General features: G+C 26.6%; 1 protein-coding gene and 1 long non-coding RNA gene across 3 annotated transcripts; both read left to right on the forward strand.

The window, feature by feature from the left end:
* Window positions 1-6,558: 6,558 nt before the first annotated feature.
* On the forward strand, window positions 6,559-8,346 carry LOC114402220. The gene is made up of 2 exons (XR_003664390.1): window positions 6,559-6,732; window positions 8,151-8,346. It is a non-coding gene; the product is annotated as an uncharacterized LOC114402220 (long non-coding RNA).
* A 4,634-nt stretch (window positions 8,347-12,980) lies between these two features.
* Window positions 12,981-16,486, forward strand: LOC114402594 (heavy metal-associated isoprenylated plant protein 30-like). 2 transcript variants are annotated; one of them, XM_028365235.1, is made up of 3 exons: window positions 12,981-13,227; window positions 14,085-14,160; window positions 16,042-16,486. In XM_028365235.1, exons 1-3 carry the CDS (start codon window positions 13,090-13,092, stop codon window positions 16,362-16,364), a joined length of 537 nt encoding a protein of 178 aa, XP_028221036.1. In that variant the 5' UTR covers window positions 12,981-13,089; the 3' UTR covers window positions 16,365-16,486. The 2 variants fall into 2 exon arrangements, with proteins under 2 accessions (XP_028221036.1, XP_028221037.1); XM_028365236.1 differs by having other exon boundaries at window positions 13,126-13,227; window positions 13,986-14,160.
* Window positions 16,487-18,994: the final 2,508 nt, after the last annotated feature.

An 18,994-nucleotide genomic window follows, 5' to 3' on the forward strand; every position in this document is an offset into this window, starting at 1 on the left:
CTTTGCAATAGTGCATATTTTGTATAAAGTATTGAGCCCAAGGACATTTTCGGTTTTTTATCTGCTTTCTGGCTTCACCTTGTGGTCTAAGTCTAGCCAAATCCCTATAACTAGTACTCTTTTTCATGTATATCTTTATAAATAGTAGTATTTGTACTATAAGTTATAATTTTTAATTTAATACTCTTAAATATAATCTTAAACTTTAAACTTTTTTTTAATATTTTACACTATAATTTATTTTCATATAAAATATTTATAAATGTATTCCATTGTACGATAACTTTAATTCACTATTTATAATAATACATTTATCTAATAAATAATTCTTTTTGCATACTTCAATTTTAATTTTAAAATAATAACAATAATAAATAGTTGGACATGTTTTAATAAATAAAAATTATTACAAAGTACGATGAAGAAAGACTCGTTTGAAATTTAATAATGAAATCACTCAATCTTTGTGATTTATTTGAAGTAATATATATATATATATATATATATATATATATATATATATATATTACTCTATATGCATATGAATTTATATATTTACTTTAAATATATTTTTTACCTGTATGTTTTATTTGTAATAGAAGTTAAACGAGTTTACGAGTGTGCATCATCTAAATTGTAATATTAGTCGTTATTTATTTTTTATCAGTAATTTTTTTGGTTCTTTTATTTTTTTTTTCCTACAATTTTAGTCTCACATGTTTAAAAAATTTATCATTTTGGTTCATTTTCATTTTTGCATATACTTTTTTTTGTATTTTTGTTTAATGTCTATATGTATATTAAAATTATCCAGCCATCATTACCTGTCAACTGTTCACTTTTTACTTCTTTTTTTAAATCAAAACATTTTTCTCTTGTTTTTTCTTTTTCTTTTTTTCACTTCAAAAATTTCAATACTAGTTAAACTTTAAATTTAACATATTTATTTAAGATAATATTATGAAACTTAATTAATTAAAATATAAAAAATGCATGATAAAAATTAAAGGTAAAATCAAAATTACATATTTTAAAAAATATGGAGACAATATTATGGAAAAAATAGAAGACGAAAATCTCATATAAAAAAATTATAATTTAGCCAAATACATCTTGGCTACTAAGGCCAAAATAAAAAGTAAGAGATAATATTAAGGATTATTCTTGTTGAGACTTTTTTTTTAGTATTAAGGATTGTATTTAAGTTTGAGATTTGAGATAAGGAGAGATTTTGCATAATATAAATGGAGAAATTGATTTGTTGGATTTTTTTAATCTTGTCTGCTTTATTTGTTGGATGCTTGAACAAGTAACTTTCCAAGAAAATAAAGTCTTTTTTATTTGTATTGAAATTGGTTTATTTTCCTTTCAAAAAATAAAGTCCAAGTCTTTTAAATTTGTGTTAATATTGTCTTTCTAAAATTGTTTTCGATTTTGAAAATAATTATGATTTTTTTTTAATAATTCAAAATATGAAACTTATCTCATTATTAATATTTAAATCAAATAAGATCATAACACGTAATAAAAATGATATGAAAAGTGAATTCACAAGCAATATTGACAGGTATTATGTGATTCACTAAGAGTGCGTTTGGACAAAGAATTTTAACTGAGAAAAGTAATTTACCAGAGAATTTGAATTTTTGTCATTTAGAATTCATTGTTTGGATGTTTTTTATGAAAAATTTAAAATTTTAGAATTTTAAAACAAAATTTTAAATAATTAAAAATCTAGAATTTCAATTTCCTTCTAAAAAATGATAAATTGAAATTATCTTCTTACAGACTTCTTCAAGATGAGAAATTTCAATTACCGTCTGAGCTCCTAAAACATCGATCGGATGTGAACATAGAGGAACACGTATAACTAGCACACAAATCATATCTTTTTTTTTTTCATTCATTTTTTTCATCCTCATAATTTTAATTTTTTTTATCCAAACACAAAATTTTGAAAATAAAAGAATTTCAATTGAAGTATTTGAAATTCTTAAAATTTAAAATTTCTCAAGAATTTTAAATTTCTCCATTCAAACAAACTCTAAGAGCTTTGAGCTATCATTGCTTGGTAGAGAGGTTTTAAGGATTCCATCATTGAATTAGACTATAACATGGATGGGTATAAAACCAAGTGTGAATTCAGGTTCTCCATTCCTGAATTCACACTTGCTACAGTAAATGGGAATAGTCTGGTATATAATAGTGGAAGGGATACTCTCGTATATATATATATAAAAAAAATCAAATGGGATAGTAGGGTAAGAAAATCTACAGAATAGTATTTTAAGATTTTTTATTTTGCTCCTTCTATTTTGTATAATATCATCTTGGCGGACATTTCTTTAACTGTATTCCCTCGCGCGCGGTATTTAGTTTCTTATTGGTGTCTTTCCCGTCTTCCAAAAAAAAAAAACTATACAAATTTAATATCATTTGTTTATTAATTTCTTGTGGAACTTGCTTTATAGCCATTTTTTTTCTTCTAAACATTAGTTGAGTTTTATGTAGATAAATCTAATTAGATAAGTTTTATGTATTAAATTAGTAAGAAAAACATATTTAAAGTTTTTTTTTCAGATTTGTGAGTTAAATGAGCAAAATAAAATACTTTTAAAGGTAAAGAATCTAAACAAATTTTAGTAAAAATATATTTTAACCAAAAATAATAACTTTTTCAAAAAGTAACTCAATAGAAGGATTTGACCAAAGAGAATACAATTGTATTTCATATATTATAAAACAAATACTAAAAAATTGTTGGTTTGAGTGAAATAATTGAGTTTTATTTCCTTAATCAAAATCTCATATTTGGAGAGTATATTGTGGATAGAAAAATATAATCGGAATAAAAGGTCTCACGTGATCAGTTAGATTATTTTAAAAAAAAATTAATTATCAACCAAGTTAATGAATATTCCATATCTGATAAAAAAATATTATAAAACAAATATGGCTAATACAAATTCAATATGAAAAAAAAAATCAATTTGCATTTTGGTTTGGCATTCCTCCCTGCTTCATATGTAAATAATTCTATTGGAATTTCAGTCATTGTTATATTGTGTCATATGTAATTAATCATAAAACACAATAAAAATAGAGATTTTGCTGGCTTACTGTGTGTGTGTGCGTTTTTTTTTTAATTAAAGCACTTGCAAGTATAAATTAAAGTATAAACTATCTTAATTAGTATTGTCGTGAAAATAAATATAGAGAAATAAAATGATATTTGACTTTAATTATTTAGTGATCTATATACACTCTGTAATAATAATAATAATAATACACCCTGTAGTAAAAAATTTAACAACGAAATAAATCAAACTTTAAATACCACGTAAGTTGCTTGCTGCCTAGATTTTAAATACTAAAATAAATAAATAAAAGTTTTAAAAAACTAGGAGTAATTTTTCCCTTTTTTCAATAGGTGTTTAGTGGAAGAAGAAAAATAATAACTGTATTAAACTCGTGATAATAAGGATAAGGAAGTGGAGGAAGAAAAGAGGAGAAACTTACCTTACGAAATGCAAAATTAACAACTTGAATCTTTAGTTGACGCTTGGCACTACAAAACGGGGAGCGTAAGGATTGTCACTGAGAGTGAAAGCGATACAATGAAGGGGTAAAGAAACTAAACTGAGTGAGTGGGGAAGAATATTTCTCAATTTTTTTATTCTATTAATTTACAACACAACCTTCACCACGAGATAAAAATTTAACTTGTGCATACAATAGGATTAGAATATTTTATTATATTTAATTGGTTCGTCAAACAATAAATTAAGATTAGAATATGACAGAATTAGTCTAATAGTCGAGAGTTTGAATAATATGTATGAGATAATAGATTTTGATTTCAATGTTATCATTAGGCACAAAAAATATAGAAAGGTAATAAGAAATAACTCATTCCATTACATCACTCTTGTAAGGTTTATTAGATAGGCCGAATATATTTAAGGTTGAACAGTCTATTAGTTTGGGCAATGTACTTTTCAAATTGGTGATATACCATAACCGATAGGCTCAAGTTGATTCTTTCAAAGATTGCAAGTGAAAATTAAAGTGTTTTGTACCAAATAAAATAATCATTTGTCTTATAGAACTAGTTTTTTTTTTACCAAAACAAATGTGAAAAAAACAAGACATTTATTTAAGCTTTTGAATATCTATGAAGGAGCTTTTGGAAAAAAAAAATCAACTTTAACAAATCAAGTTATCTTTTAGAAAAAATGGGCCTAATTCCATTATTGATGACCTTGTTAATTAGGGAGTAAAAGTGGTTGCTAGCCATCATAAATTTTTGGGCTTGCCAACCATGGTGGGTAGGTTGAAGAACCAAGGGTCTCAATTTGTCTGTGATAAGCTACAGAATAAAAAATTGGAAGGTTGGAAGGAGAAGACATTGCCTAGGGTTGGTAGGGGGAACCTTAAAAATTGTAGTTCGGACTATTCTCTTTTATTTGATGGAATTTTTTTATATTGTCAATATAACTATATAGAAAGCATAACAACGTGGTTTTCCTGGCGAGGTGATGTAGATTCTGAGAATATTTGAGCTGGAAAATCTCTTGTTATCCAAATCGATAGTAAAACTAAAAAAGAGAAGGGGTCTAAATTGAGTTCTTTTGAACAACGTCTTCACAAAATATTTTCCCAAATTGTTAAGGATAAACGTGAAGAAAAAAACTTAGAGAAAACCCAAATTGATTCAATTAACAATCAAAATAAAATAAGATATTAAATCAAACACAATAAAAATAATTTTTAAGTGTGGGGGATAAAAGAAAGTGTACCAATGATTTACAGTTCGGTCGCCAAAACAAGCAAGCCGAAGGCTATAACAAATTGAAACAATAATGGGGTCACCTCAACCAAAATGACTCAAGAGAAACATTGTAATCCAATTGCTTTTCTCTCTTTTCCTCCTATTAGATTCTTAGAAAAATGTCAATTTTATATAAGCTTTCAAAGATAATCCCATTAATTATTTGAAGCTTGATTGATTATTTAAATTTTAAAAATATATTGATTTATATAAAAATATTACTTTTCATCTCAAATAAATGTGATAATTGTGATAACAATAAATAGATTCAGTTTTTTTATATGTAGAAATCAAATATAAGTATAAAAAAATATATATTAACTCACATATTTTACTCAACTAGTTAAATTAAATTATTTTGATAAAAATGGATTGAGTTAGATAAAATGTAAGGGATATTATAATTAAGATAAATCTCCAAATTCAAATATTTGCAATATAGAAATCTTTTTATTAGACTAATTGGTTTGGATGATAATGAAATCACAATTTTAATTCAAGATATGTATGTAGATAAAAAGTCCTTTTTTCTGGTATTATCTCTTCCAATCCTTTCAATATTAGAGGGACAACAAAAACAAAAAAAAAATAATAATAAGAATTTCATATTAAAAAATTTCTTCCTCAATCCCTTTCATTCTATTCCCCTCCAACTAACTAACTGTGCATTAATACTAGTCGTTTTTCCTTACTTTTTCTTTTTTGTTCCACCTGATTGGTAAACCCATTTCTCATCGCACCTTGGTTTGGGAATCCCATTTGTAGGGTACCTTTGTTTAGATAAATCAATTTCTCGAAAAAACTGTTTCGAGCTTCTACACTCTTAAGCCAACATGATTTTTTAAAAGCAATAACGTTTGGGGGATAAATGCTTAGGAAAAGATAATCCAACATTAGTTTTTGAAAGCAATACAAACTTAGGAACAACTATTCCGGGAGTCACTTAAGATAAACACCAAATTCGAACTCATCATGAAAGACTGTTCATAGTAACAGGGATGCTCCTACAGTCCTTAATTAACGGGACCTATAAGGGGGCACATGCAGCCATTGGAATGGTCCATTTGGTCGTGACCAAAAGATGCCTTTGGAGCAGACTTCTACGAGCTCATCTTAGCAAACGCAAGCAATGCAATGGGAACAAATAGAAATAATAAAATGCTAGGCTATAACAGAAGCGATAGAGCAATTAAAAATAAGACAAAACAACAAGTTACCCGGAAAAAAAATTGGAATTTGGTGAAGAAGGAAAGTTCGTCTACAAAGAAAAGGAAAACGAAGCAAGGACAACAGAGACTTCAGGAAAATACAAGTTAGACTGTTTGGTTAAACCAATATATACTTATATTTAATACTAAAGCTCATTTACTAAAATTATCGCATGATATTTTTCTAAAATCTTTCAATTTAATTACTTCTCTTGATTTTCTTTTATTTCACAATATGTTGTTTTGACTTTCATATGTAATTTTCAACTTGTAACTTTTGTTATAATTATTTTTCTTATTTTAAATTCTAAATAAATGAAAAATGTCATTTTCCACTTGTGAGTATATTGACACTCCTTAACCAACCATTTGGATCATTTATATTCTTCTTAAATTAAATTTTATTCAAAGTCAAGCAATTGTCTTCTACTATTCGCTAGTCAATTCAAACATCTGGTCAGGCATTAAACCTTAATAAATATGAGGTTTTAGTTAGCTCAAATACATTGGAGTCGAAGAAAGCCTCTCTTGCTGGAGGGTTGGGGGTGCAAAATATGCTTGGAATGGACAAATATCTTGGTATGCCATCTATGGTCGGAAGGAATAGGAAGACAACCTTTAAATATGTTAAAGACCAGATTTCGAAGAAGATCAATTCGATGAGTGACAAATTCCTATCGAAGGCAGGCTGAGGTAATGATCAAATCTATATCTACCTAAGTTATGAGTGCTTATGTTCTTCCAAGTCATTGTGTGAAGAGATTTAGCGCATGCTAAATTCTTATTGGTAGGGAGCGGATGGGAAATTAATACAGTGGTTGTCTTGGGATATAATTGCTATTAGTAAGGAGTATAGGGGGTTTGAATTTTTGAAATCTTCATGCCTTTAACTTGACAATGCTCGGAAACACAAGGGTGAAAATTTGTCTCTAACCCTAATGCTTTAGTGTCTAGATTTTTCAAAGCTACAAATAATATGGGGATTTTATGGGTTCGACTTTGGGTTGTAAACCTAATTTCATTTTGCCTAACATTTGAACTTCCCATCATTTGCTTAACACGAGCTTGAGCACACATTTAACCTTTTGTCTTTTTTAATCTATTATTTTCAATATCTTAGTTATAACTTGAATTTTAATATTTTTTTAATAAACTATCAATAGTTACAAATAATAATGATCACAATATAAAATATTTATTATAAATTTAAAATACCATTTATATGTTTCAAAATATTTATTTATTTCAAATTTTAATTATAATATAATTTATATATTTATAACTATTTATTTATCATAAATAAAACAAATTAGTTGTAAAAAAATATTTATTTTGTAATGCATAGCATAGATACTTGTTGATTAATATGGGATAATCGATTGGTTCAAAATAAATGTGATAAAAAGAGATTTGAAACTTTGATATTTTTTTTACAGCAAGAAAATCATATCTTTTCCATTTCAATAAAAGCATGAATATAATGAAGTGCATCATTGAAGGTATAAGCATGAGAGGATATAATTGATTTTGATACTCAATCACAACTTTTTAAACTGTTGAATTGATATTAAAGCATAAAAGGATATAAACTAGGTGTGTGCGAAAAGTTTGAAGTTCATCCCTTTATAAGAAAATAATATTTAAATGAAAGCAAATACGAGGAAGAATAAAAATGAGTAAATACCTAAAAAAATATAGTCTTATACGTTTATATATATAGAGAAAGATTAAATGATATTTTTTAAACCAATTTAATTGATTGATTATTTTGAATAGCCTAGTCATTCAAATCCTTTTTGTTTTTGTATTTGTTTTCCGTTAGAAGTTGATTGTTTGACATAGTCTTTTTAATTAATCGTGATCTCTCCATTTCTTTTTCAATTAATGTTTCAAAGAACCCAATCCATTGATTTATTCAAATCTCTCTATTTTATGGTATTTTTATTTTATTTATTAAAAAGAAAAATCGTAAAAAGAAAATTAATTGACCCATTTAATTCTTATTTGCTCGACGACAAAATGGGCCTCTAATATAGTCTGATTTGAGCCATTTGCCTGATGTACGCAACCCACTAACCCTTGCCTCTAAAGTTGCTATTTTCTTTTGGTAGTGCGAATGAGGGAGCAACAATCAAACAATAACTTTGATCTTTCCCCACCATGTACTTCTATTGTACACGAGTGACATCACTGTTTGAAGAGGGAAATGTTAGAAGATTTCCTTTGCTAGTTGTCTACACTGTACACGTTTTATGTTCCACTTGTTTTCCACTCTGAAATAAATGTGAACTATATTGATATTGGTAACTATGGTATTGGTCTAAAATCGTTTGATAATTTATTCATTTACATAAAGATTAACATGATATACACTTTAAAATTATATAAATTATACACTAGTGGATATTAACTTCCTTTTAGAATTTGAATATTTATAATTTCTTTATCTAAAATATTTAATCCATTTATTGAGTCAATAATATTGATATAATTATGCAAGTGAGTTGGTGATTTACTTGATTATGACTTTAAAATAAGTCACACTGTAGATATTATTATAATTTAATCATAAAAACGTTATGTAAATTATATATTTACATCAGTCAATCAAATTTGATGTTTTTTTTTTTGCAATTTAAATCTAAAGAGGACTTTATAATAAAAATTATTTTTATTTTAAACTTTAATTTAATATTTTATTAAAAGATTATTTTATCCATAATCTTTATTATTGAATATTTTGATTTTTAAATCAATAGCTGAGATTTTCAATTTTTTTTTATCTTTTCCCCTTTCCCAATTTATCCTTGAGACCCTAATCCTTCATTACCACCCGCCTCCCCCAACCTACAAATCTCCAATGACCACCCTCTTCCTCTCCACTTATATTTTTATTTCAACCATATCTAGATTCATATTTAAACAATATTTTTGCTAAAAAGACTAAAGAACAAGCCTTCAGTTAAGGCCTATAATAAATTCACATTTAACCCACCTATGCTATATGTGGCGCCTAATCCCTGGACATCTCTTTGTACATCTTAATTGATTAATCTTTTCCAAGACGCCCAATTCCGCATAATCAAACATCCTATCAATCGTCACATAACCACCACAATCAGCGGTTGATTCAAAAATCAAAATATCCAATGGTGAAGATTAGGAATAAAGTGATCCTTTAATAAAATATTAAATTAAAAACTAAAATAAAAAATAAAAATATAAAATTTACTATAAGATCCTCGAGTTTGAATTGTAAAAAAAAAAAATCAAGATTATGTAATTTATATGACGTTTCATGATTAAATTATACATAATATATATTGGTGTGATTTATTTTAAAGTTACACTAAAGTAACAACTTTTATATAACTATCCTGATTATAATATCAAATAAAATTATATTAATTGTATGAATGTTGAATTCACTTAATTTAAATAGGAGAAACATGCACTGATGCACATGTCCTTGGTGCCAAACAAGTATAAGACCACAAATTTCTTTAAGCACATTTTTTATATGATGTTTATATTATTGTTGAAGTCGAAATTTACGAATGTGGTTGAATTTCTTGAAGCGTGACAATCACTCACTAAAGGTTTATATGCGGTATTCTACACAAATCTCACATGATATAACAGGAATATCTTAGAAGAGCTAAGGTTAGAGAACTAAAAAAAAAAACCGACTCTGGAGTAAAGATGAAAAAAGTTTAATAGAAGCAAGGAAAAAACAAAAAAAAAACAAAGAAAAAAGCAAAGAAGAAGCCAAGAATCTCATTTCTTTTTTAAATCATTTCTCAAAAAAAAAAAAAAAACTCCAGCCAATTTTTTTTATTATCTTTTATCACCAATTATAAGTATATAATGTCATTTTTTCTCTTGATTTTCATTTTTATTGATATAAATTTTAAATTTGAATTTAAATATCATAATCGATCCATTTAATTAAATATTTTTTAAAATAATTCTTTTGAAATAATTATTAAAATTACAACAATTTATTTAGAGAGGGAGACATGCACACATGCCTTTGTTGCCGTAAGAGTGTATGACCACAAGTTTCTTCACGCACAATCTTCATATGATGATAATGATAATGATAACATCCTTACATGGCGACACGTCAGGTAATTAAGTACATTGTAATAAACCAAACAACGTACGAATCTCATCGTTAGACGCAGAAGGTCGAGAAAATATCACACATATATATACAGCCAACAAAAATGATGAAATCCAAAAAATAAAATAAAATAAAGAACGCTTCTACAAAAACCAAATATAGTGGCCAACATGCATGCAAATATGATTATGCCTTACTAACAAATAAACGCTCCTTTTGTTTTTTGGGAGTCTGCAATTTTTAAACCGAATTAAAGGAAAATATATTTTTATAGAGTTTTGATCCACTTTTTTTTAGGATTGTCTCGTTAAATAAAACTACTAAATTAAACTGTTCTCATACAATAAAATTTTAGACTAATCCTTCGTCGTAAACTAGCTGAAACTTATAAACTAATTGAATGAGTTAAATATATTTGATAAGATTAACCGATAAATAATTGATAAATATGTAAAATGACATAAAAGGATATAATTAATTATTTAATCAAAAAATTAATTAAAAATAAGATTTCAAGTAAATTAATGAAAGAGAAAAATGATAAAGAAAAAAACTGGTAAGTTTTAAGTTATTTGAAGTAATTTATAAAAATAAGTTAGATATTACTTAAAATAAACTCGATCTTATGCTAAACAAATTTTTCATGGGATGGGAGGAGTTATCTGGGACTATGTTGGTAGATGACAATTTGGTTTTCTATTCATATGGGACTTGGGGCCACATTTTGGCTGAGATGCTGACTTTAAAACATGATCTCCTTAATGCGTGTGATAAAGGTCTGAGGAAGATTAATATTATTTGCGAGACAAACAATAGTAACATTGCTACAAGCTTAAATGCGGAAGGTTTACGCTGCTAACACTCAAAGTCATAAGGGAGCCATGGAGTGGACCTTCCCTCCTAGTAATATTCTTGCAGCTCTAGGATTTGATTTGGCTTGTGTGCCTTAGTTTCTTTGCTTCTGTTCATTTTGTTTTTCTTCATTTCATATGTACAAAAAAAAAAATTGGTCAAACTAATTTATAAACTAATTAAATAAACTTATAAACTTTCTCATTACTTATAAGCTAGTTAGTTAAATGGGTTTACAAGCTTTCCGAGTGTGTCTTACCAAACTCACCAATACATAATCATTTTAAAAATATACAGATAGGAACTGAAATATAATACTTTAGATTTTAAAATTAAAACTTTTTCGATAACTTGTGCATTACAAATTAATTAATATTTTTTCTTGACGAAACAAATTGATGTTAATTACTCATCGAAGTGAAATTTTAGCTTTAATTTGAGAAACAAAAGATTGGTCCTCATATATTTATGGGTTTGGAATGGAACAAAAGGTAATGTTTCCTTTTATATATATATATATATATATATATATATATATATATATATATATATATTTCATAGAAAAAATAGACATATAATATTCTTTCATTATTATGTTATTAATATAAAATATTAATTTATCGATTTTATTGATAATTAATTTTTTTAAAAGAATTTGATTGATCATCTTTGATGATAGATTTCTTTTTTTAATTTTTTTTTTCATTCATAAAATTTGAAATCAAAATTTTATTTAAAAAGACTAAGTTTAATATAATTCAAATCAACGATTTATTTGTAATAGTTTCATATGCATGTAGTTTAATTTCATTAAAAGATTATATGTTTTGTTATATTGAGTTAATAACATAATTTTAACAAATCTAAAAAAATGTATATTATTTCTTTTAATTACTCTTATATTTTCATCTATCATCAACAAAATATTTTTTCTTAGTAAAATTATCTTTTATCACCTATAAAACAAAATACATAAATTAGAAGAAAATGCATTTTTTAAGCATTTTAGGATGCAAAATCATTAGTGATAATATTATGATCATCAAGGTTTTTTAACATATTCTTCTCAATAGATAAAATTATCAAAGCAATCCATCTTCCTCATGACATTGATGATTCCAAATAGGTTTTTATTAATTTTATTTTTGAAAATCCGGTTCGAACTTTTTGGACTTTTTTAGGGCCCTCCAAATCTTAGGTCTTTGCTCATTGCTTTCCAAACTAGGCTCCAAATCGGTCCTAAACAGTAAATTTAAGTTGTACCTTATATTGATATATAATTTTTTTCAACATATTTCTAAAATAAAAAGTTATACCTAATATTGTAATTAATGCATATCAAGAGTTGCTATGATACAAGGCTCTCTAAAATATTGATGCATGCTTTTGTGGCTACGAATGAGCAGTTAGGGAATAATGTGCCGTTATCAATGGTTCTAATCGCCATGAGCATCCACTATATATTAATCTAAAATAAAATTTAGCTCTCATCTCAGTTATATTGATTAGAACACCACCTATAGGCCAGAAAGATTCTTTTATTCCAAGCTCCTGTAAAAAATGGAAAACAACTATATGGCTGGTGTTGAAAGACAAAGTAATGAAATCTGGGAATATAACTTTGTTCAACATTCTAGATATTTAGGTCACATTTTAACCATTTTCAAAGATGGTGTCTAAAAAGGAGATTACTAGAATATATTATATTTTCCTTTGCATCTAAAATCTGCTTTCTTTTTAATAAGCTCATCCATATCCCACAACACTTGTTATTCCCATCTCATCAAGCATGCACCACCTAGATACCATTCCTGTCTGAAAGGTCGTAACATCATGCACTTGGTTTAGTTGAGAGGAAAATGCTATATATAAAATATCTACATCTACATATGAAAAAAAAGAATTGATACTCTTTTCCGTGCCATTAGTTTTGCCTATATATGTTAAAGTGTACTATAAAACTCTAGCGTGATTACAAAACATTATCATTTTAAGAGATGCAAATGGCACAGAGGAATATATTCCTTCGCTGGTTTCTTCCTTAGTTTGTTCTTTTCTTCTTTATATCTACCATGGCTTCCTTACTACAGAAAGCTTTCGGCTCTGAAATCTCTTCGTTTATATACCGCCTTTTTATCTATCAAGATCATAACAAAGGCATTCCTAGGAACTTCAAGATGCCAAAGAAGGGTCGACCACTTTCCTTGCAGGTTTGCTTTCAATATTATTATTTTCATTAATCTTGGAAGTGGAATAGCACCATGTATATATAGAGGGAAAGATAATTAATAGTTTCTCCTTGATATTACATGTTTCATTCTTTCTCCATCAATCAGTAGTACAGTTCCTTGTTTTCCTTCATTTCAGTTCATGATCATAGGATTTTATTCATAGTAAATTTTGGAATAATTGAAATGAAACTGAAAACTCTTATTTATGCATGCAAGTGAGATTAATTTCCAACTGATAAATTTAATCATAATTTGGTTTTAATGCTATTGGAAAGAATGAATAATTTGTATCAGATTGATGTTAAGTTGAAACTCTATTGTTATTATCGTTAAAAAAAAAATCCATCGGTATTAGAAAAAGAGACGCAATATATGAACATCTCCTTTTGATTAAAAAATTGAAGGTAAAGAAAAAAAGTAGCAAGAATAAAAATTTATTTTATGGCAGGTTAATTATATATCCGGTTAGATACGGAGTAGACACGGAGTAAAAGAGTGAAAAAAAGTGGTTTTTAAGATGAGTTCATATGAGAGAATTAATTTATGAAAATCACCATCAATCAGAATTTGATACTATTTTGGGATCAGATTGTTCTCACCCAATTGTTTTTTTACCATGGCCAATAGTATTTTGATCTAGTTGTTGTTTTTAAACCTGTAACTAGTGAATACTACTACCATTTAACAAAATATGCCGATTCAATTTCTTATATATGACCGTTGCTTGAAATTTATAGAGGTTTTGAGAAAGAATCCAAATATGAAGTATGGCCAACATAGTTAGGAAAAACTGCCATGCAAACTGAAATGACATCTCAGATACTTATTCGTTTCAGACCGTAGAGCTGAAAGTAAGGATGTGCTGCACTGGCTGCGAGAGAGTTGTTAAAAACGCCATTTACAAACTCAAAGGTATGTCTTTTTTTTTTTTTTTTAATATAACGTTGAGGACTTAATTTACCAAGTTAGTCTTGTGGTTGTGGAGTTTTTTAGAATAATTTAGATAAAATATTATATTTTAGAGAAAAGTTAAAAAGGAATTTATTTTAAATTTTAACCAATTACCAGAATTATATATATATATATATATATATATATATATATATATATATTTTAAAAAAGAATAAGTAAAGATAAGTAAAAAATTTCATATTAATCTATTATTTTATTCTAAAAAATTTCTTAAAAAATATTTACTCAAATGAAAAAATGATACTCTATTTTCTCCCCTACACAATCTCCTACCTCAGTACCTCAAGCATATCCTATACGTGGCTCAAATGGGCTAAACAAAAATGACAGGAATAAGAGACAGGACAAAAAATAATTTTGGAATCTAATCCAAATACTCGATTACATATTCTCATTCTCTTTTATATAATTGACTAGTTTAATGGTTTCATACACGCTGCGAATAATATTCTCACTTTACTTGTGCTTTATTATTTCTAGTTTATAGGTTAAATATGATTTTTCATCTTTTAGGTAAATCAAGAAAAAGAAGTTATTGCCTTTTGGACGATGTATGTTTTCTTTAAATGACGAGTTTTTTTTATTATCTACTAGTTATGAATTATTTGGAAGATTTGTTGTGATAATACTCTTTAATATTGTAAAAACAATTTCTATTACATATGAATAATGTTTCTTTGTAAGTTTTTGTTACAGAAATATTTAACTCTTCCGATCAGAATTTTTAACTTTAACTCTTCCAAGCATCGGAATTTTTAACATTTTTTTACAACAATGTTATGACTTAAATTTGATGTTGAAAATGAGGGTTCAACCTAGCTGCTCATTGTCTTCCACTTTTGGAGTGCTAAAGAAACAAATTTTTGTTCCGGTATATATACAGTTAAATTCATAACTATCAAAACATCTCTAAACAAGCATTACAATAAGACTTATCCACACTTGTTTTCCTTTGCAAACAGTATTCATATGTGATATGTCGATAAATTAATTCGTTACCTAAAGCATACCATACACATGATTCATATATGTGTATAAGAGAGGTTTTTAACGGTACCGTATAAAAGGAATAACGTAAGAAGTATTATGAAATCTATTAATATTTTATTGGTTAAATATTAAATAGGAAAGAGATAATGCCACTTCTACATATTTTCTTCACAATAAATTTTACAATTGAAGAGATAATTAAGAAGGAAAAAAGAATTAATATTGTGAGATAAAATGAGTAATATAATAAAGAGAGATGGAGAAAAAAAAAAGAAATCGTACAAGTATTGTGAACATTAATTGTGAGTGTACCATTATCTAGTAAGAAAATAGTTAATGAGGGAATTTAACTTAATTAATTACGTAAAATATATGAATTATTATAAATTTTTTAACATTTAATTTCGATTCCTAATAACAAAACGGTTGAATGGTTTAGATTTGAAAAAAATCACGGGATATCAATCATGTTATTGTGTTTGACAATAAAATTTGTATAATGTGATTGGTGGATAAATTTTCTAAAAAAAATAAGTTATGTACTAATAATTTAAAATAACTTTATAATATTATCATTTATTATAAATTTTCATGCATGTAAAAAAATATATTAATTTTTATAATTATTATCTTAAAAATTATACTAGCGGTAATGAATGATTGATAATTGATAGTATAAAAAGTTTTTACATATATTTTTGTATAGCTGGTAAACTAAATTTTCTCTTAGTATTAAATCACATATCTTCATTAGTTAGTTTTAATTTCACCAAAATTCAAATCGTGTACATTGGCACAAAATAAGAATGCTATATACTTTGTTTCATATAGGCATTGATTCAGTGGAGGTGGACTTAGAGATGGAAAGGGTGAGGGTAGGTGGGTATGTTGACAGGAACAAGGTGCTTAAGGCTGTGAGGAGGGCCGGGAAGAGGGCAGAATTCTGGCCTTACCCTAATCCTCCACTTTACTTCACAAGTGCTGACCATTACTTCAAGGACACCACCCATGAGTTCAAAGAAAGCTACAACTACTATAGACATGGCTACAACCTCCCAGAGAGGCACGGCACCATGCATGTGTCTCACCGTGGAGATGACAATGTTAGCAACATGTTCAATGATGATAATGTCAATGCCTGCCATATCATGTAATTCATTTATACCTTATTATTATATGTGTGTGCTAGCTAATGTGGAAAACTTTCATGACCATATGTAAATTAATTTGCAGTAACTGCTATGTGAATTTGAAGATGTTTTAACGTTCATTAAAATAGTTAATCAAGGAAGTTGAACATTTTCTATAACTAATTTTTTAAAATAATCGATCATATATTGCGATGATTTAATTTTTCAAACTGTCTTAAAACACTCTTAAATAAAAAAATGCATAGAAATTTGTAATATTATATATGGCGGTGTGAAAATGTGAGTAAATATAATAGTTTTATTTGTTTTTAATAATAAGGACTTAAAATTTATAATATTGATGTGGATCAATTTAAGAAATCATTGTGAATTAAAAAAAAACTGAGAAAGATTAAAATAAAGTTTAAAATCCTTATATTTCACCAATTTTCAAATTCGTCCTTGCCTAAAAAAGTTGAAAACAACCCCTTAATGAATATGTGTGCCTATGATACTCAATGCAAATTAACAAAAATAAAATTGAGTCATTACTTTTTAACCCACAAAGTACATTAGTTATAACTAACATATTTCTAACACATTGAATACATGAATAACAACTTCCTAAGACATAAAGTACATGAATAATAACTTCTTAGCATGATGTATATTAATGACCATTTAAAATGGTCTTAAGCCTGGCATGTATGTATTAATCTTATCTGTTTTCTTTTCCATCTTTAAGATGTGTCTCTCTTGTTTTTTTTTTTTTTGTCATACATATTTTTCTTATAAAAAACTCTCTTACCACTCTTTGGGGATCCAAGGGGATGAAAATTCACAAAGAGGTATAATATAAGTCTTGTGTTCTTTTATCACTTCTTGAGGAGTCAAGGGGACCAAAACATTTTCTTTATCATACAGGATATATTGTATGTTTCCATTCTAATCTTGCCTTTTATCATCCTTAGTGATGTAAGTGTTACCCATCCTTTATTAAAGGAAACTCTTTAACTTTTGTACATATACATCAACCATATCATCTATTTCTAAACAAGAATACGAGTTCATATTTGAATAATAGTAATAACTTGAATAAAAAACATATCCAATCCCAAAGGTTACTTAACACAATGAGGTTGTGCTGACCACTATATTAGACCATGCATATACTCAATGTACTTAAACAAACCTTAGTGTCCCCGTATCCACGCACACACAAAACAATCAACACTAAACTCTATATGAATGACTTAATAAATGCAATCAAAAAGAAAAAAGAACTAACACGAAGGAACTTGGGAAATATACACTAGGTGACGAGACAAACAATTAGTATTTGGGGTAACTTAGTTTCTTTTTTTTTAACTTTTTCTTGCTTCCTCCCATTTTTACTTGTCAGTTAGTTATGTCTATTGCATCTTAGGCTAAGAAAAATTAGCCCTTTGTTAGGCCTAACATTCTTATTTTATCCTAAAGTTTTAAGCCTACTACGTAAGAAATAATATTTAATCATTTAGTTTTCTAATTACTCCATGTTTTGGAAGGTTACTTTTTTTTCTTTTATAAAATAATTTTGTTCTCAAAATTTGTAACTTAATTACATACCTAACTCGAAAAATTATGAATAGATTAATCTTATTTGTTGTCCGAATAGATTAATCTGATCTCGTTGTTCCATCTCATTTGATCATCTTTAAAGTAATTATTACAAACAATTTTTATTGGGAAAATAATATTATTTCCTAAATGTTCATGTACTATGACAAACAAACAATTTAGATGAGTATTGACTCAAAAGTGAGATGTACTAACTCTAACTCAATTCTTATAGTGATAATTTTTTTTTTAAAAATGAGAGGCATAATATATTATGAAGGTTAATAAGCTAGGATAATATAATAAACCATAGACTCAATTCTCTTAAGGATTTGGACTCCTCTAAAATTGAGATTTAACTTTTTGGCCTTAAACAAGGGTGTGGAAAAATAGAACCAAATTAAATTGAATTGGTTCTTTTTTTTTTTTATCACTAGAATTGTTCCTTTTCATTATTCTAGGTAGAAAATTAACAATTAACAAATATATATATATGTACACTTTAAAAAGGATTAATTGTGATAATTGAAAAAGTTATTTTAATTTGCGTTGAAAGTGAATTTGATGGAAAGTAGAAGCGATACGTTAAACACGAAAATTTTTTTCTACTATTATTTCTTTTACTTCTCATACAAAGTAATATCTTATATATAATTAGTTAAAATTATTTCGGCTCAATATATTTAAAAAACAAATAAAAGTTTATATATATATATATATATATATATATATATATATATATATAATAAAAACAAATCAATTAAAGGATGATAGTTTATGATTAAAGAATAAAATATATATTTACTCAATCAAAGATAGTCAATTTAAATGATTAAATATTTATAAGAATGTAAAAATTAGAAAAAGTTATTTCTTTAATTTTCTAATGTAATTTTTAGTTACAAAAATCATTTAAAAAATATTTAAACATAAACTACAATTAACTAAATATTATAATTTATTTTTAACAAAAAAAATCTTGACCATAGTCTGAATGTAAACAATATTTTTTTATGCTTTTTAGGACGAATTTGGTGATTTACATAATAATACAT

Source organism: Glycine soja, chromosome 20, assembly GCF_004193775.1.
Source record: "Glycine soja cultivar W05 chromosome 20, ASM419377v2, whole genome shotgun sequence".
NCBI classification, from domain to species: domain Eukaryota; kingdom Viridiplantae; phylum Streptophyta; class Magnoliopsida; order Fabales; family Fabaceae; genus Glycine; species Glycine soja.

What these genes read in the sequence shown, in the direction of transcription:
- LOC114402594 (XM_028365235.1), top strand. Translation starts at nt 13,090, where the DNA reads ATGGCTTCCTTACTACAGAAAGCTTTCGGCTCTGAAATCTCTTCGTTT. An exon ending in GTCGACCACTTTCCTTGCAG is followed by an intron (nt 13,228 to 14,084) that starts GTTTGCTTTCAA and finishes TATTCGTTTCAG; the next exon opens with ACCGTAGAGCTGAAAGTAAG. An exon ending in CGCCATTTACAAACTCAAAG is followed by an intron (nt 14,161 to 16,041) that starts GTATGTCTTTTT and finishes TGTTTCATATAG; the next exon opens with GCATTGATTCAGTGGAGGTG.